General features: G+C 47.3%; 2 protein-coding genes across 2 annotated transcripts; one reads left to right on the top strand and one right to left on the bottom strand.

Moving 5' to 3' along the window:
- Positions 1-5,482: 5,482 nt before the first annotated feature.
- Positions 5,483-7,166, top strand: MAD2 (DNA-binding HORMA family protein). Its single transcript, XM_048702070.2, has 7 exons — positions 5,483-5,755; positions 5,832-5,847; positions 5,955-6,085; positions 6,190-6,310; positions 6,431-6,534; positions 6,661-6,782; positions 6,873-7,166. Exons 1-7 carry the CDS (start codon positions 5,683-5,685, stop codon positions 6,927-6,929), a joined length of 624 nt encoding a protein of 207 aa, XP_048558027.1. The 5' UTR covers positions 5,483-5,682; the 3' UTR covers positions 6,930-7,166.
- A 223-nt stretch (positions 7,167-7,389) lies between these two features.
- Positions 7,390-12,361, bottom strand: LOC125538780 (trihelix transcription factor GT-1). The gene is made up of 5 exons (XM_048702069.2): positions 11,554-12,361; positions 10,970-11,008; positions 9,281-9,367; positions 8,550-8,777; positions 7,390-7,985 (listed from the first exon to the last, which is right to left on the bottom strand). Exons 1-5 carry the CDS (start codon positions 12,068-12,070, stop codon positions 7,771-7,773), a joined length of 1,086 nt encoding a protein of 361 aa, XP_048558026.1. The 5' UTR covers positions 12,071-12,361; the 3' UTR covers positions 7,390-7,770.
- Positions 12,362-16,789: the final 4,428 nt, after the last annotated feature.

Genomic DNA, 16,789 nt, shown 5'->3' with positions numbered 1-16,789 from the left:
AAGAGAACATCTCGGTGCCGGGAGGGGAGCTGGAAGATGAGGCAGCGGGCCGACAATACGCGACGAAGGCGTCGGTGCCTGCGTACTCCGACTTGACGGCCGCCACCCGCCTTCTTCGCCTTCTCCGACCCTCCTACGCCAGCCGCCCAAGGAGGCGACGGGGAACGCGTTGATGGAGAGCTTGACGAGGAAGGCCCTCGGGCGGCGCGATCAGTCGGAGTCGAGGTTGGCGCCTTCCCGCTCGACGCCCTCGTCGTTGTTTTCGCTGTCCTCCTTGTCACTCTCGCTCGAGGAAGAGTCTTCATGATCGGAGGAGCTCTCCACGTAGCACTTCAGGCGAGTTCCAAGGTCCCCAAAGACCTTGACGAAGAGCAGGTCGTTCTCCACTAATTTGAAATAGAGAACGAGCCCCGCCGTCAGGCTGTGGACATGAGCAAAAGTCTTCCATCCACGGCGAAGGTACATGACGTGAGGAGCGGGGAAGTCGACGTCGACCCGCGTACCGCCGTTCCCGCAGCCCTTCATGTGCAGCCTCAGGGTCTGGGGTGGATCGAGCTCCATCTCCCGGGCAAATGGAGCAGCAAGACGAAGGCGACGACGCGGTGGCCGGCGCAGCCTGATGAAGAACTCACGAGGCTGGTCCCCAGTGTGGCCCTCCATTGGGAGAGGCATCACCGACGGAGGCAAGGCCGGTGCGCCGCCCCGTCGCCCTCTTCCCCGAGCGCCATGGCGGCCTCGACCTTGCCCCCTCCCCCTTCCTCTCTTGGCCGGCTCCGCCGCTGCGAGCTCTTGGGGAGGAGGGATGCGCTGTCGAGCAAAGACCCTCGCCGCCATCGTCGAAGGGCCGGCGCCTCCTCTCGCCATGGCAGATGGAAGAAAGAAGCCGAAGTGAATGGAGGCGGATGATGAAAGGAAGTGGGATGCCATCCCCCTCCCCCTTCTTATAAAGGGGCGGGGTCGGGGCTCGGTCGCCCCACTCGACCAATCCGGCCATCGGGGGCGTAGGGAATCGAGACCGACCCGCTGCCCCAATCAGCGACGACCCGGTTTCCGCCTCCACCGCCTGCCACCTGCATGGGGGACACGTGGCGAGCAAGCGGAATCGAGGGGATGGGTGAGGCGACCGTTCCCCACCCTGTGATCGTGGGGCGCAGACGCCTTGAAGACCATGACCCGAGTCCACTCAGTAAATGAGTCGCGCCTCTGCGTCTCCCTCTTTTTGTGGGGAAGGCGCGAGCCGCCTCTTTACCACGATGTGATGCATGCGTGCGGAAACCACCCCACGCATGACCCCCACGTCACGCATGACCCTCCACGTCACGCGTTCAACACGGGTCATGGGGAAGCGCAGCGGACGAAAAAGTTACTACGGTAAAAAAATCCACCCCACCTGCCCGCGCACCGTTCTGGGCCTAGCCCAACAACGCGTCGCGCTTATGTGTGCCCAGGCCCGGGGGCTCCTGTCAGTGTACAAAAGTAGGGGCTCTCCTTTTGCCCCCTTTACTTGTGCACGGGCAGTCAGAGCCTCTCCCGCGGCTACACTTAGCAGGGCAGAGGAGGGAAGCCAGAGCATAAGACATCCAAGGCAACACTAAGACCAGAGACACAAAGGGCAAGAGGGTGAGGTGGACTCCCCCGGCAAGACCCTTGCCGGGACGGCCTCCGCGGCCCCGCCAAGAGCCTTGCCGGGGCAACTTTCCTGACGCCAACGGAGCGTGCCTCCCTTGAGCCCAAGGGTTCCAACGCCATCAACCACATTGGGACCAAGGCTCGGGAGGCACCTCCGTGGTGGCATGTAGATCTTTGTCAAGATCATAAACACACGAGATCAGATGAGGACCAGAAGACGACGACCCTCAGCAGGATCCTAGCCGAGGAAATCCACAAGACCCCCGGCAAGATCCTTGCCGGGGACGACCACGACGCCATGGCAAGACCCTTGCCGGGGCCCCGGCAAGATCCTTGCCAAGGACATCAACAAGGCCGTAGCCGGGCCCACGTCTGCCAAGACTCCACCACCGTCCCCATGCAGCTGTTAGCTCAACCAGCTGGGCAGGCGCCTGCGTGGCGACGTGCGGCCTCTATGCCAACTCAGCAAGCACCTACGTCGTGGCATGCAAATCTTCCTGAAGACTCCGCCTCCGCGCCAGCACAGCAGCCGGCCAACGTGGCACAGCAATGCCTCGTTAGCTCGGACGCGCATCGGAACCAGGCGAGGCAGCGACAGCTGGGACGAGCTTCCTTGCCGTCCCCGATAAAGCAAGAGGGGCACGTCGGCAGCGCATTAAATGTGTTTGTCCAACGGTGCCAGAGGATAGACTCATCCACTGTACACCTTTCCACCTCATGTGTGCCACTGTGGCAACCCCTTTTGTCTATAAAAGGAGGCCCGAGGCATCCAGGAGAAGGATTCGGATCTTTTGGGCAAGTTACACCCCGTAGCTAGCTCAAGAACACAAGAACACTCAAATACATCCACCAAAGCAGGACTAGGGTATTACGCATCTCCATGCCCCGAACCTGGGTAAACGATATGTGTGCTTCCTGTCAGACCCGCACTTTGCACAACCCCACACCCACCAACCGTAGAAGGGATCCCAGTGATTCCATAGGTGTCGATTTCCCCCGACACGTACTTTCGCTGCTTGATCGGTCGGAACGAGAAGAAGTTCGAGTACATCAACCGCGTTGTCAAACGCTTCCGCTTTCGGTCTACGAGGGTACGAGGACACACTCTCCCCCTCTCGTTGCTATGCATCTCCTAGATAGATCTTGAGTGAGGTAGAATTTTTTTGAATTGCATGCTACGTTCCCCAACAGGTTTCACGTCGAAAACAAAAAAAATGATGCAATTAATGGGCTAATAACTGATTTTTGCCTATTCCCAAAGCAAGAAGTCCTATGAATAGGAAATTCAAATCTGAAAAGAAGTACTACTAAATGGAAGCAACGAAATAATACAAAGAAATAGACATGTCCTACCCACTAGCTTCCTGCTTCTCATGCCCAACGTCTTTGGACCATCAGATCCTAACTAGAAGAGATCTAAACCACTGGCTCGGGAAAATAAAGGGAAGAATCTCCCAACAATTTATCAATCTATCTCGACCATCGGATCCTAGCTAAGCGATCTAGATCCTTTTTATATATAAGTCACTTTTGGTCTTGAAATTTCATTTCATGGTTGATGCAATTTATCGTATTGTGGTATTACTTCTCAAAAGATTGTAACCTTTAGACATAGTCCCTCCATCGTGGGTTTTTAGTCACATGTTTAAAACCCCAACAATCAAGAAGGACCTAAATGGGTGATATAGTCAGCATATTAATGCTACATGCATAACCACCCCTCTCCTTCATGCATAGGTTGGTTTCATGTTGTAAACCAATACATGATGCACTTTAATGGGCTCATAACTGATTTTTGCCTATTCGCAAAGCAAGAAGTCCTACGAATTGGAAATTCAAATCTGAAGTAGAACGTAAGCAACAAAAAATAAACAGGGCATTGGACATGTCCTACCCACCAGCCTCATGCTTCTCATGCCCAACGTGTTTGGACCATCAGATCCTAGTTAGAAGAGATCTAGACCGTCGGCTTGGGAACATAAACATGAAAACCTCCCAACAATTTATCAATGTGTTTGGACCATCAGATCTGAGATAAGCAATCTAGATCCTTTTTATGTATAAATCAAATTTGATCTTGAAATTTCATAGCATGGTTGATCGACTTTATCAATCCGAGCTAACCTATCTAGATCCTTTTTATATATAAATCAAATTTGGTATTGAAATATTATAGCATGGTTGATGCAATTTATCAGTATTGTGATTTTACTTCTCAAAAAGACTGTAAAATTTAGATATGCTCCTTCCCTCATGGGTTGTCAGTCACATACTTATGGTCCCAACAATAAAGGAGGACTTAATTGGGTGATATAGTCAACATATTAATGCTACATGCATAACCAACCCTCACCTTCAGGCTGGTCATAGTGGGGAGTAACTTATACTAGTGTCATGCATATGACACGAGTCTAAATTACTATCTTCATAGTGCAAAGTAACATAGTATCAGTGTCATAGATGGCTTCATTTATTAGCTTGTAGACTCATCCTTTCTCAGAAAGCGCTATGTTACAGTAACATATTATATTACTCCAAACACCTCTCTCTTTATTAACTACATGCCACATAAGCAAAAAATTCTTGAAGTGCGCTATGCTACTACCTAAGTTACTCCCACTATGACTAGCCTCATGCATATGTTGGTTTCACATTGAAAACCAAAACATGATGCAAATTAATGGGCTCATAACTGATTTTTGCTTATTCCCAAAGCGAAAAGTCCTACGAATAAGAAATTCAAATCTAAAAAGAAGAACTACTAGAACGGAAGCAACAAAATAATACAAAGCACTGGACATTTCCTACCCACCAGCTTCTCATGTCCAACATGTTTGGGCCATCAGATCCTAGCTACAAGGGATCTAGACCATCGGCTTGGGAAAATAAACACAAAAAGCTCCCAACAATTTATCAATGTGTTTGGACCATCAGATCCGAGCTAAGCGATCTAGATCCTTTTTATATATAAATCAAATTTGGTCTTGAATTTTTGTAGCATGGTTGACGCATTTTATTAGTATTGTGGTATTGCTTTTCAAAAAGATTGTATCTTTTGGATACTTCCTCCATTGTGGGTTGTTAGTCACATCTTTAAAATCCCAACAATCAAGAAGGGTGATATAGTCAACATATTAATATTACATGCATACCCCCCCCCCCCCCCCCCCCCCCCCCTCCTCCTTCATGCATAGGTCGGTTTCACGTTGGAAACCAAAACATGATGCAAAATTGTTGGCTCATAACTGATTTTTGCCTATTCCCAAAGCAAGAAGTCCAACCAATATGAATTTTTGGAAAAATAGAACGGAGCCAAAGGAAGAGAATGCAGTGGACATGCTTGCAGCCTTCTACTGCTACTCATGCCCAACGTATTTGAATCAACAGATCCGTGCGAGAAGCGTGTCCCCCCGCCCCCAAAAAAACGGGAACTATGCTCTTCTTTCTAAACCATATTATTTCTTCCCACGGCGAATGTGGAGTTTAGCTGGCCTCCTCACTCATCACTCTGCTGTCCCCGAAAGCCATTTTTTTCTTCTTTGTATTCGGGGTACAAGTCATTAAAGCAAGTCGAAACAATCTTTGTCCGTGCCACTGTGCATTCGATTCGTGACCAGATACATTTCAGTTTCTTTTTTTTTATTTGGATACATTTCAGATTTCATTAGCCTTTTATTTTTTCGAGACATCAGATTTCATTAGCCGAACAAGGAAACTTTTTGGCAGCAGCAATCGCGCACCCGAAGCCCAGTGCAGTGGCCCACCACCCACCCACAGACGACCGTTGGGGGGCGCCGGTCCGGTCCGGTCCACTTTAAAAGGCAGCCCCGTGCGCATCCACCAAATCGATCGATCCATTTCGAAAACGCGACCCGACTTCCCAATTTCCCCCCTTTCCCGTCCCCATTCCAGCCCAGCCGCCGTCTCGCTGCCCGTTGCTCCCCTTTCTTCCCCCGAGAGCTAACTCCCCGCCCGCCGCAACCACAGCCGGAGAGAGAGAGAGAGAGCGCGAAGAAGGCGCGCCGCCGCGAGGACGACCGAGGCCGAGGAGAGATGGCGTCGAGGACGGCGTCCAAGGACATCATCACGCTCAAGGGCTCCGCCGCCATCGTCAGCGAGTTCTTCGGTACGCGCGCGCCGCCACCCGATCCCCCTCCTCCCTCCTCCCCTCTCCAGTGTCTGATCGCGTGATTCGGTGGCAGGTTACGCGGCCAACAGGTGCGCGACGTCGTCTCTATCCCCGACGCCGGTTTATTTGAGATGGAGCGGGTAAGAGCAAAATTTCGGCAATGGGGATTGATTCGTGGTGTTTGGTGTGGCTGCAGCATCCTGTACAACCGCGGGGTGTACCCGGAGGAGAGCTTCGGCAAGGTGAAGAAGTACGGCCTCCCCATGCTGCTCACGCAGGACGAGGCCGTCAAGACCTTCCTCACCAACCTCACCTCCCAGCTCTCAGGTTCGTCGTCCTCATCTGAGATCTCTTGTTCCGCCTTGTTTTGCTCATCGAGGAAGGAGCATCCATTATTTTGCTCCTCACCTGTATGTTGCTGCGGACTGCAGAGTGGCTGGAGGGTGGGAAGCTGCAGAGGATTGTGCTGGTCATCATGAGCAAGGCCACCGGCGAGGTGCTCGAGCGCTGGAACTTCAACATCATCACTGACGGCGAGGTCGTCGAGAAAGGGTATGCACGCCGCTCTGATTCCCCCTGCCTTCCTGTCTCTTCGATCATCCGATTCAGTCCTAAATTCCTAATCGAACTGAAGAAACAGCGGTTGATATGACGCTTCTGATGGCTTGTCAGGGCGGTGAAGGAGAAGAGCGACAAGGAGATCATGAGGGAGATCCAGGCCATCATGCGGCAGGTCAACTCCTGCATCTCCTTCCTCCCCTGCCTCGACGAGCCATGTAAGGAAGGATAAGCATTAAGCAAAGCCATGCCGCCATTGCTCCACACCCTGTTGGTTGTACCTTGCGCTCTCAGTTGGGGCACTCTCTCCCTCTTTTAACTGTCGCGTCGATCATTTTGGGCAGGCATATTCGACGTGCTGGCCTACACCGACTCGGACACCACCGTGCCCTTCACCTGGATGGAGAGCGACGCCAAGCTCATCGACAACCCGCAGATGGTGAAGCTGCACTCGTTCGACACCAAGGTAACAACAACAATTCACTCATCCTCCGTCCATCGGTGGTTGCACTGCTCCATGAAACCTAATGCTAATGGTGTGTTTCTGTGACGGCAGATCCACAAGGTGGACACGCTGGTGTCGTACAAGGTGGACGACTTGGACGAGCAGTGACCTGTGGATGTGACCCAGAGCGTCCAGACATCCCCTGTAGGCGTGAAGCTCTCTCTGTGTGAATCGTTCATTCACGTCTGGCCGTCGTTATCGTACTGTTACCCCCCTGCCTCCCTGCGTCTACCAAAACCTGTACTGTTATTTCTCAAGAAAAAGTACTGTTATGTTATACCTGAATTGGATGTATCGCCTGCCGTTTTCCACGCACAGGCTCTAAGGCGAAGTTTGCCAAACAAACCCTATGTGTCAGTTTTGTCAAATAACTACTCCCTCCGTTCCGAATTACTTGTCGCGGATATGAATGTATCTAGATGTATTTTAGTTCTAGATACATCCATTTCTGCGACGAGTAATTTGGAACAGAGGGAGTACGTGTCAGTCTGCCTCATTCAACATGTAAACAAAAGCGGCCTTCACGCTTTTCAGTGTCACAAGTAACTCCTGTATTGGATCTAAACCGGAAAACTAACAACAGCTCCTGTAACAACAGCACCGAGCAAATTGAAACTCGGGAAACCTTACAGAGTTTGTTTCCATGGGTATATTTACCTAGATAGCCATTCCTATAGTCTTAAAATATGGCTCCCGAATACAGGAATACATTTACAGTCAGGGATGCCTAAGACTGGCTTCGAACTATGTTCAGCTGTATGGACGGGCCACTTCTATGGTGGACATTAATTTAGGGGTATGTTTTCCCATTTATTTTTTATTATCATAGAGCCCAAAAACTTGCCCATTCGGCCAAAACATGGGCAATGGGCAATGGGCAGGGCGAAATTGGGCTCAAAACCAACATACCCCAGATATAGATGCCCTCTGTCGGACAAATGACGCAGGATCAATCTACAAGCGAGCGCATCCCCTGGTAAATCACGCCAGGGCGAAGATCGTCCAGAGTATCAGCAACTCTGTAGCCACTATACTCCCTGAGGAGTGTCCAACCACGCCGTGATAGAAAATCTCTGAAGTCGTCTTCAGTGTAGAATGTCTTATCTTCTGTCCGGACTGTCATGCGGTCTGCATCTTCAAATGTGCAGAGTTTGATTGTTATCCCTGAAAATGAACATCCGGGGATGAGATTGTAACCACTTCCTCCGTTCACAAATATAAGGTGTTCTAACTTTTTTGTGAATCAGATGTATATAGACACGTTTTAGTTTGTTTGTTCACTCATTTCAGTCCATATGTAGTCCATATTAAAATATCCAAAACATCTTATATTTGTGAACGGAGGGAGTAGAATTCTTGTAATGGAGTTAAAAAGAACTTCAATAGTGATTAAACCAACAATTGCTTTGCTTCATACATATTGAAACAATTTCAATAACAATGTGAATACACAACACAGGTTGCCGAATAGGTTCATCTCAGTGGGGTCATCATGATCATTACTGGAAGCATCAAAATGAATGCCCATGAGCCATGCATAGAAGATTTACCGATTACTGACCAGTGACCAAGATGATGCAAGATAGATGCAAAATTCATCAAGTCGGGAAGGAAAAATGAACAATAATTTATCAATGATCCATAGAACTATACTATGTCCTTTTTGGTTCTTAAGATAAGAAAAGTAAAGAATCTTATTTCTTGGAGAAGAATACATTTCACAATTACCATTATCAAGATGAAGAGTATATACTCCGACTGGCATGTCCCTGTCCAAGGAACGAACAACCTCGTCCTCATCTTCAAGCCAAAAAGCTCGCCTTGTTCTTAATCCAAAGGCCGATTTGATGGCCTCTTTAATTGCCTCGGCAGTACCATCAATCCCTATTCTTTTAGTATAGTCACCCCACTTGACTAGGATGACCCTCCCACCATAAGTACCTTGATTATCTCCACCTGTATGAGGTTTATGCAGGTTTCCCAATCAATGCAACAGATTAAGAAAAGGAACATAAATAATTGAGTTGACCTGAGAATGTTATTATTCAGTGCTAATTTGTGTTGCTAGAGGTGAGTGTTTGTTCCATCCAAGCAAAGTTCTAGCACCTTAAAACATAGTCATAAAATTTATGTGTTACCTATCAAGTAGAAATACACTAAAACAGTAGCAGCAAGCCATCGAGTAATAGGACTATCAACAGATGTTTCCACATTCTAAAAATTGCACCTATGAAGAGTTCGTTACGTTTATAGGTTCTTAAAATCTTTTTTGTCTTCAGGTTTCTTAAAGGAGCAGGATATTCACATAACCAGAACAAATACTAATCCAGTTAAACACCAAATTCAGTTCATCAACTGAACAGTTGGACAGCAGCATTCCCAATCGTTCCAGTTTCATGCTGTTGAAAATCCCTAAGACCTTATAATGTATTCAACTTTCATTGTGTATGAACCAGTACCGTTAGTTGAGGTGTCTCTCCAGTTCCATGGATTCACACCATTGGTTGCAACTGCATCAGCTGTCGTTAAGGCAAGTGGATGACTCGCTGTAAAACAGAAACAGGCAAAAAAATAAATTCACCACTGATCATACCCTTGTCTTCACAAACCATAACTGCACTAGGCAAATATTGATGACAGAAGTTGGATTATCAAAATACATGAACTGAATAATAAAACAATAAGGTGCAATTCAAGTTTGAGTTAGTACCAAACTGGTCAAAACGTCATCTTTACATGATGGCGCATCTGACTTTTTTTCCTTGATTAGTGAGCTATTCGGTTTAGATGTCAGGTTTTTTCACGAGTGAAGTGCAACAGAGGTCCTACAAGTATACCGAGGGTGTCAAGCAGTGGTGTAGCCAACGGGTGTGCCATGGACACCCAGAATTTTGAGGTATTTTTTTACCATATAGGAATTTGTCCAAGTTAACCCTTTTAAACAGCCCCCAAGCATAATAGGCAATAGCCCAATCAATTATGTTCTAGTGTGCACACCCACAATTTTATTTCTGGCTACGCCACTGGTGTCAAGTTAGTCCTAATAGTGCGGAAGTGCGTATTTGTGTCCTGTGCAATAAGTGAGTCACAAAAGGTCCTACCTGGGCCAAAACAGTGTTGGCCTGCATCATGGTGGGTCGAGCACACTGCCACATAGGCTGAGGGTCACTTGGCAGCAAAACTCTCGCCAGGCAGTTACAAAACCTTTTCCAGCTACAAAAATGTTGAATTTTCTAATCATAAATCCTTTTCTCCATCCTCCTATTTATTACCTCTCTTCTTCTCCTACCAACTGCTCCTCTCTCTCTCTCTCTCCACTTTTCCAACACCCCACCTCTTTCTCCTCTATCCCATTGTTGGGAGACCCTTCTCCTGTTTATCAGCAGGGACGCGGGCAAGATGGGTACTTCTTCATTCGCCGGAGCTGACCTCTGCTGCTCGCCTCCGAATCACCCCTGAACATCACACGATTTGCCCTTCAGCTGGCCTAATTAGCAGTGGTCAACCCACCACACTTGGAGGTCAGAACTGATTCAGCCACGATAGGACCTGCAACGCCTCACTTATTGCATTACTGGGACTAAATATGCACTTCCATACATTAGGACTAACTCGACACTCTCTGCCAGTATACTTGTAGGATTTCTAATGCACTTTACTCTTTTTTTGTTAATTTACAATGATATAACTGTGCTTTTCAATCAAAGATAATTTCTTTCCCTGCATTCTCCTTTTGAGAGTTTTTAATCTCCATGTTTCAGTCTAAACAGTGTTAAAATTATGTATCTTACCATCTGGCAATTTTTTTTATAAAACCTCACCAGTTTTCTTTCTAGAATGAAGTTAACAACTAGTCAGTAATGAGAAAAAAAAAAGCTCTACAAGGCTAAGAAAAAAAGGCCTCACCAAGAAACTCAGTATTGTTGACACATTTTTGGTGTGTTCACCCATTAAATGAAAATAACAACTGGTCCACAAACGACTTTAGCTCAAGCTTGGTATGTTAACCTCTAGGCAGGCACAACGTTCTGACAGAATATTGAGCCAAGTAAGTGGAAGATCATAGGTATAAACACGAAAGATGCTGACAAAAGGAGATACAGAAAGAAATAGGTAGCAATTAGTGCAGGGGAAGAATATATTAGTACCTTCAACAGGGCCAAATGGAATGTTGGCATCTTCAAAACCTAGATTGATAGCAGTGAACATGAATCCATAAGCTAACAGAAATCCAATCGATCATAAATCAAATATAAACACAAGTCCCAATGTTCAGTTACTAAACCCAGCAGTCATTATTGAGTAAGCAGACCCACCAGACACATATAAATCCAAAACCATATCAGATAGTGCTATCTAGTATGCACCCACCGACACACAACCCCGAGCTGGAGACCCATACAAATTGCAATGAACTAACTTCATGCTACTACACAATGTTGTGCCAGTAGTCAGCCAATGAACTGGACAGAAAACAACACTGTAATATCCGAATTTCTGCCGTTAGGTGCTTCTAACAGCTTAAGTTGCTATTAATTGGCGGTGCACAGGCAATAATTAATTGATGCGTACCTAAATTTACACTGATTGTATACCTAATCCGTTGATCTATGGTCAAAACTCGAGGTTGTAAGTTGTCATACTACTGTGACGAAGAGTTGAAATGCCTCTATCCATTTCAGCACAAAAAGCAAGGCTGTCTTAGTCAGAAGGATAAGGGGGAGCATCATACCTTTATCCGCGAATTGCAGGTAAGACTCGATCTTGGAGGTGGGCGTGGGGCTCTTCGCGGCGCCACCTCCACCACCACTCCCCGCGGGCGAGGCGGCCGCCTTCCCGCGGCGCTTGAGCAGGTCGTCGATCTCCTTGTAGTAGGCCATCTTGGCAGAGCCGTTCCCGCCGGCGCCGGCGCTGCTGCGGGCGTGGCTGCGCGCCTTCTTGAACTCCTTGAGGAGGTTGCGCCACTTGTCGGTGCACATGGTCGGGGAGCGGTCGAAGCCCTGCTCCCGCATCTTGGCGGAGATGGCCTCCCAGAGGTGCTTGTTGGACTTGGAGGTGTTGAAGTGGTTGTCCATCTCGCGCCGCAGCGCGATGAGGCTGAGCGTCTCGTCCTGGACCCAGGTCTCGGCGCGCTTCTTCGGGGCCGAGGCCCGCGAGGAGGAGTCGTGGTCGTGGGCGCCGCCGTCCTCGCCGCTGCTCTCCGGGAGCAGCAGCGGCGGGGTAGGCGGCTGCGGCCCGGAGAGGAGCATCGTCGCGGCGGAGGAGCGGCGCGAGGTGGTGGGGTGGAGCGAGACTGTGTTGCGTGCGTGAGGCGAGAGGGGAGCGGTGGTGGGAGTGGAGGCTCACTGGAGAGCGCAGCCGGGGCCCCTCTCCCGACGAGGGACGGTCGGGGTCTCCGGGGAGGAGGACAAACTTATCAGAGGACGGCCCTGCTGAGCCCGGCCCGGCCCGGCCCGGCCATGACCCGTATGGCCAGCGTAGCGGGCTAGTCGAGCCCAGTAAATTTCAGGTAGCACATCCAAGTCGAATCCTCCTCAAGGCCTAAACCCACAACCTCCCTCGCCTACTCTTTTTCTTTTGTAATCCTCAAAAAAGAAAAAACTCTATTTCTTTTGTCTAAAAAAACTACTCTCTTTCTTGAAAGAAGTTCATAGTTCACCCTAAAATGTGGGCTCACGGACACATAACCCCCCTGAAGTGACCCTAAAATCTACAAAACCGGCAAATCATACCCTTGAACGGTTTTGGGGCTGACGTCACATTTTAGGTGGTTTTGACTGATAATTACGATGTTGACCATTTTTCTTTTACCCTTCGGCTGTGAGGATGTTGAACCCAACAAAAATAAGGGATGACCCGATCAATTTAGGCAGTCTTCATTAGATCAGGATTGAACTCCAACCGTTGTGAGGAGTAGCTGGCATGGCATCAGCGACTTCATCCTCCGCAGGGGCAGCGGCTCCGGTCTTTTGTTGGCATGCAGCCTGATGTTGAATCTTAATTTGTACGCATGGTAGAAATTTTAGGACGAAAGAACGAAGGCACTAGCTGAAAATAGTCAGAGCAGATTGAATCGAACTATCAAAGCTGACGAACAGTTGGTGGAACGATCGACAATTGGGCCTCTTGCTCACCACAGAGGAGCCTATGCCACCACGGACAAGCTTCGGCAGCAGCCAGCTGACTCCATGGTGGGTTGGTGGCCAAGTTTGACGCGAAGCACAACGATGGCGGTGAGCGGCTGCCCGCCAGAGTGACGGGCTGGCGCCATCGTGGTCTTGAACCAGCATGTGGGGAGCGTCTCCGTGGTCCAAGAATAAGATCAAGCCGTCTATCTTCGTAGTGTCGCACGGCTCCAATGCGGCAGATGTTACCGCCGGCGTTGACATCATCGACTCCATTCCACGGGCCACATCTCCCACGCAAGCAACACGGCGACTACGTCTCGGCGCTTGTCAGAAGTGTTGCCCTTTGGTGCTGGGCGCCATCCATAGTGGACGAAGCTCGGGTCGATGGGCTTGCCGGAGAGCCGCCAGCAGCGCTGGGAACACCGGGGGGGCTCAGGAAAGGCGGCAGAGGCGTCGGGCATCCTTAGAGCTAGGGAATCATGCACAACGGTGGCAGTCCAAAAACGAGGAAGACAACGTCCATGCTGTAATTCGGGAGGTGAACCATGCTACTTCTTGAACTTGCGTTGGTTTTTCCCTTGAAGAGGAAAGGGTGATGCAGCAAAGTAGAGATAAGTATCCCATCGGTTAGAGAATCAAGGTATCAATCCAGTAGGAGACAACGCACAAATCACTAATACCTGCACAAACAATCAAACAACTTGCACCCAACGCGATAAAGGGGTTGTCAATCCCTTTACGGTCACTTGTAAAGGTGAGATCTGATAGAGATAGATAAAACTAAACAAAAGATAAAGTAAATATTTTTGGGCTTTTTTGGTTTATATATCAGAAAGTAAAAGATTGCAAAATAGTAGATCGGAAATTTATATGATGGAAAATAGACATGTGGGCCATAGGTTTCACTAGAGGGTTCTCTCAAGATAGCAAATAATACGATGGGTGAACAAATTACTATCGAGCAATTGATAGAAAAGCGCAAAGTTATGATGATATCTAAGGCAATGATTATGAAATGTAGGCATCACGTCTGTGTCAAGTAGACCGACTCCTGCCTGCATCTACTACTATTACTCCACACATCGACCGACTCCTGCCTGCATCTAGAGTATTAAGTTCATGAAGAACAGAGTAACACATTAAGTAAGATGACATGATGTAGAGGAATTAACTCAAGCAATATGATGTAGACCCCATCCTTTTATCCTCGATGGCAACAATACATCCACTGGGCATCAAAGTTCACCACCAGTGCAAATATAGGGAACAAAGCAGCATATTACATACACTAGCCGTCAAAATTGGCCACCAGTGCAAATAAACGCGGCAGCAAAACAAGAGCATAACTGAAACAACTTCAGAAGAGCTCAAGAAACATGGTATCCACCATGCTGGCAATAAGCTTAGCAAGCTTATTAGCTTTGTCGTGTTTGGCGCTAAAATTTCCAACGCTTGCTGTTGCACCAGAAAGTATGCACCTGAATGCTCCAGGGACTTCCGCAGTCCTTCCGCTTCTTATCGCAGCACAACTGATCGATGTCTTTCAGCTTGTAGTTGAGACTCAACAAACCAAACTGATTCAGACAGTGAGTTTGAATAGCTTGTGCAAGCGGTAGTGGCCAGTAACTCCAACACTAAGCCAAGACAGGACTTTGGGGTTGTCTCACTGTCTTCGAGATAGTCTTTCTTAGTTGTTTTATCAGCTTTGTTGTAGACCAACAAGGATGTGTCACTATCCTGAACCTTATCTGCATTACTTACTTTACCATTGCTTAATAAGGCACTATTCCCCAATATTCTGTCAGCATTCTAAAAGAAGAAACAAGCAGACACATAACAGTTTAGCATGTACTAGTATATGAAACTCATTTCGGTGAACCAGTTCATTAGTAAGGTGGACAGGATTAAACTACCAAGTCTTCTATTGCCAAGTACTAGTACATAATAAAAGCATTAAACAAACATATATCTATGTCCTATGGTCACTGCATTGTCTTGCCAAATCAAAATAGAGACACGGTTCAAATCATATCAGTTCAAGACAAAGTAGCAGCGAAAGAATACAAAGCGTGGGAAACTACACGGCACAACAAGATTTCGGATGAGTGCCACGGGTCTACATGTACAACAACACTATTGGCTCTGTTGTGATGCTAGTAATGTGCATGATATGAGAAGTCAACTGTATACACAATTGAAATTGAAATCAACAGAGCTATTGATAAGAGCAAGCCTGTTAAAGAAACATGCGTGAACATACATGTTGTGTCATTGAAGTTTCGATTGGATCCTTCAATTTAAAAATAAGTTTGTATGAGTAAATACAGTGATACAAGAGCAAAGCAGTATGCACGATAGCAATCATAGTTAAAAAAGACGCGCCTAAGCGAGCGCTTAAGCACGCCTAGGCTCTAGGCGTTGGCGAAACGCATTGCGCATAACTACGCTTAATCTGTGCATAACTGCGCATAAGCATGCGCTTTGGTCAGTAAAGCGCAAGGCGGTGGAAAACGCACAATTAACGCCTAGCGCTTTTTTGAAATATGATATCAATGGAATCTTAAATTAGAACAATTGTTCGTCGGGTTTAGGCACTTGTTCTACATGAACAGAGTACAGTAAGACGCAAGAATATAGTACTTAAAAATAGAAAATGAGCTCATAGACCTTACCACATTCTTGGTTCAGGACCAGTACAGAACAAGGCGTTCCCAGTCATCGTCCAGTAAATGTGTCTTAGGAGAACGTAAGCGAATTTGATGAGTTTCTTTGCCGGTGAAGTACGTTTTCTTCAGGTAATTCCGATACTGCCACCAAGCATTCTTGAAGATAGCAGAGGTATTAGCACAGGTTACCTCATCTTGAGTTTCCAAATCGGTCCTTCTCTATAGAGAAAAATGGAAAAAATTATTGTATTATAACCATCATGGAGGTAGGATGTATGGGACAAATCAAAGTAATTGCCATGAATAACATTACTTACACATAACTCCTGGACAAACACCTGCAACTGGCATTTTCCTTCATCTTGTAAGTGCATCTAGTGCCCCTTAGTGATTTTAGTGTATTGAAGACTTATAGGTTAAGGGACTAATGTGTTTCTGAGTGTACACAGGTCTATAAGTCTATGAGTAGTTTGATATTTACAGAGAAAGTCGACCCCTAAAAATGAGGTTCTTCGACTGAAGACTTTGGATTTCTGAAGACTTTGAAAGTGAAGAAATTGGTGCAATCCTAAAGACTTGGTATTCATTCGAGGAACATGAAGCATGAAGACTTTTGTTTTCGTAGTTTCATTTTCTCTTTCTTGAGTCATAGGAAACACCGTACTGTTAAAGGGGGTTGAGGAAATATTAAGGAAAAAATTTCCATGTGATGCTCAACTGAAAATCCTTCACCTACCAATCCCTTCGAGTGAAGCCATTGGAAATCTCATACAGTTCAGTCATATTCTTCAGTGACAGAGACGAAATTCTTCTGGTCTCTGAGGAATTTGTTCTGACTGAGGAGTTAGGAATTCGCCAGTGCGGATTGCCTACACAGTGAGGAACTTGATAGCCCTGAGGATTTTGCTACTCAAAATTCCGACTGTTGCTGTGCTATGCGCCAGCTATCCCAAAATATCTACCCACCTAACGGTCATATCATTGAAGGGCATTTATGTCTTATCATGTCGGGCTGCTTCCTAGGCTATAAATAGCCGCCCCCTACAACCACTAGTTGGTTGGCTGCTCCAAGAGAGAAACTGACACTTGTCATTTGAGAGCATCCCATCCTCCGAGGACTTTGAGCAAAAATCATCAAGTGAGGAAAACCAAAACCCAAACACCTACAAACCCC

The sequence above is a fragment of the Triticum urartu genome, chromosome 2A (assembly GCF_056163025.1).
Source record: "Triticum urartu cultivar PI428250 chromosome 2A, HENAU_Tu73, whole genome shotgun sequence".
Taxonomy (NCBI): domain Eukaryota; kingdom Viridiplantae; phylum Streptophyta; class Magnoliopsida; order Poales; family Poaceae; genus Triticum; species Triticum urartu.
Note: the sequence above shows the minus strand (reverse complement) of the source record. Positions and strands in the feature narration are given on the sequence as shown.

Excerpts from the sequence above, each read along its gene's own strand:
- LOC125538780 (XM_048702069.2), bottom strand. The coding sequence starts at position 12,070 with ATGCTCCTCTCCGGGCCGCAGCCGCCTACCCCGCCGCTGCTGCTCCCG. Across the intron at positions 8,778-9,280 it reads GAGAGACACCTCAACTAACG|GTGGAGATAATCAAGGTACT; the intron begins GTACTGGTTCAT and ends AACCTCATACAG. Across the intron at positions 7,986-8,549 it reads TACTCTTCATCTTGATAATG|GGATAACAATCAAACTCTGC; the intron begins GTAATTGTGAAA and ends GTTCATTTTCAG.
- MAD2 (XM_048702070.2), top strand. The coding sequence starts at position 5,683 with ATGGCGTCGAGGACGGCGTCCAAGGACATCATCACGCTCAAGGGCTCC. Across the intron at positions 6,311-6,430 it reads GGCGAGGTCGTCGAGAAAGG|GGCGGTGAAGGAGAAGAGCG; the intron begins GTATGCACGCCG and ends ATGGCTTGTCAG. Across the intron at positions 6,783-6,872 it reads TGCACTCGTTCGACACCAAG|ATCCACAAGGTGGACACGCT; the intron begins GTAACAACAACA and ends CTGTGACGGCAG.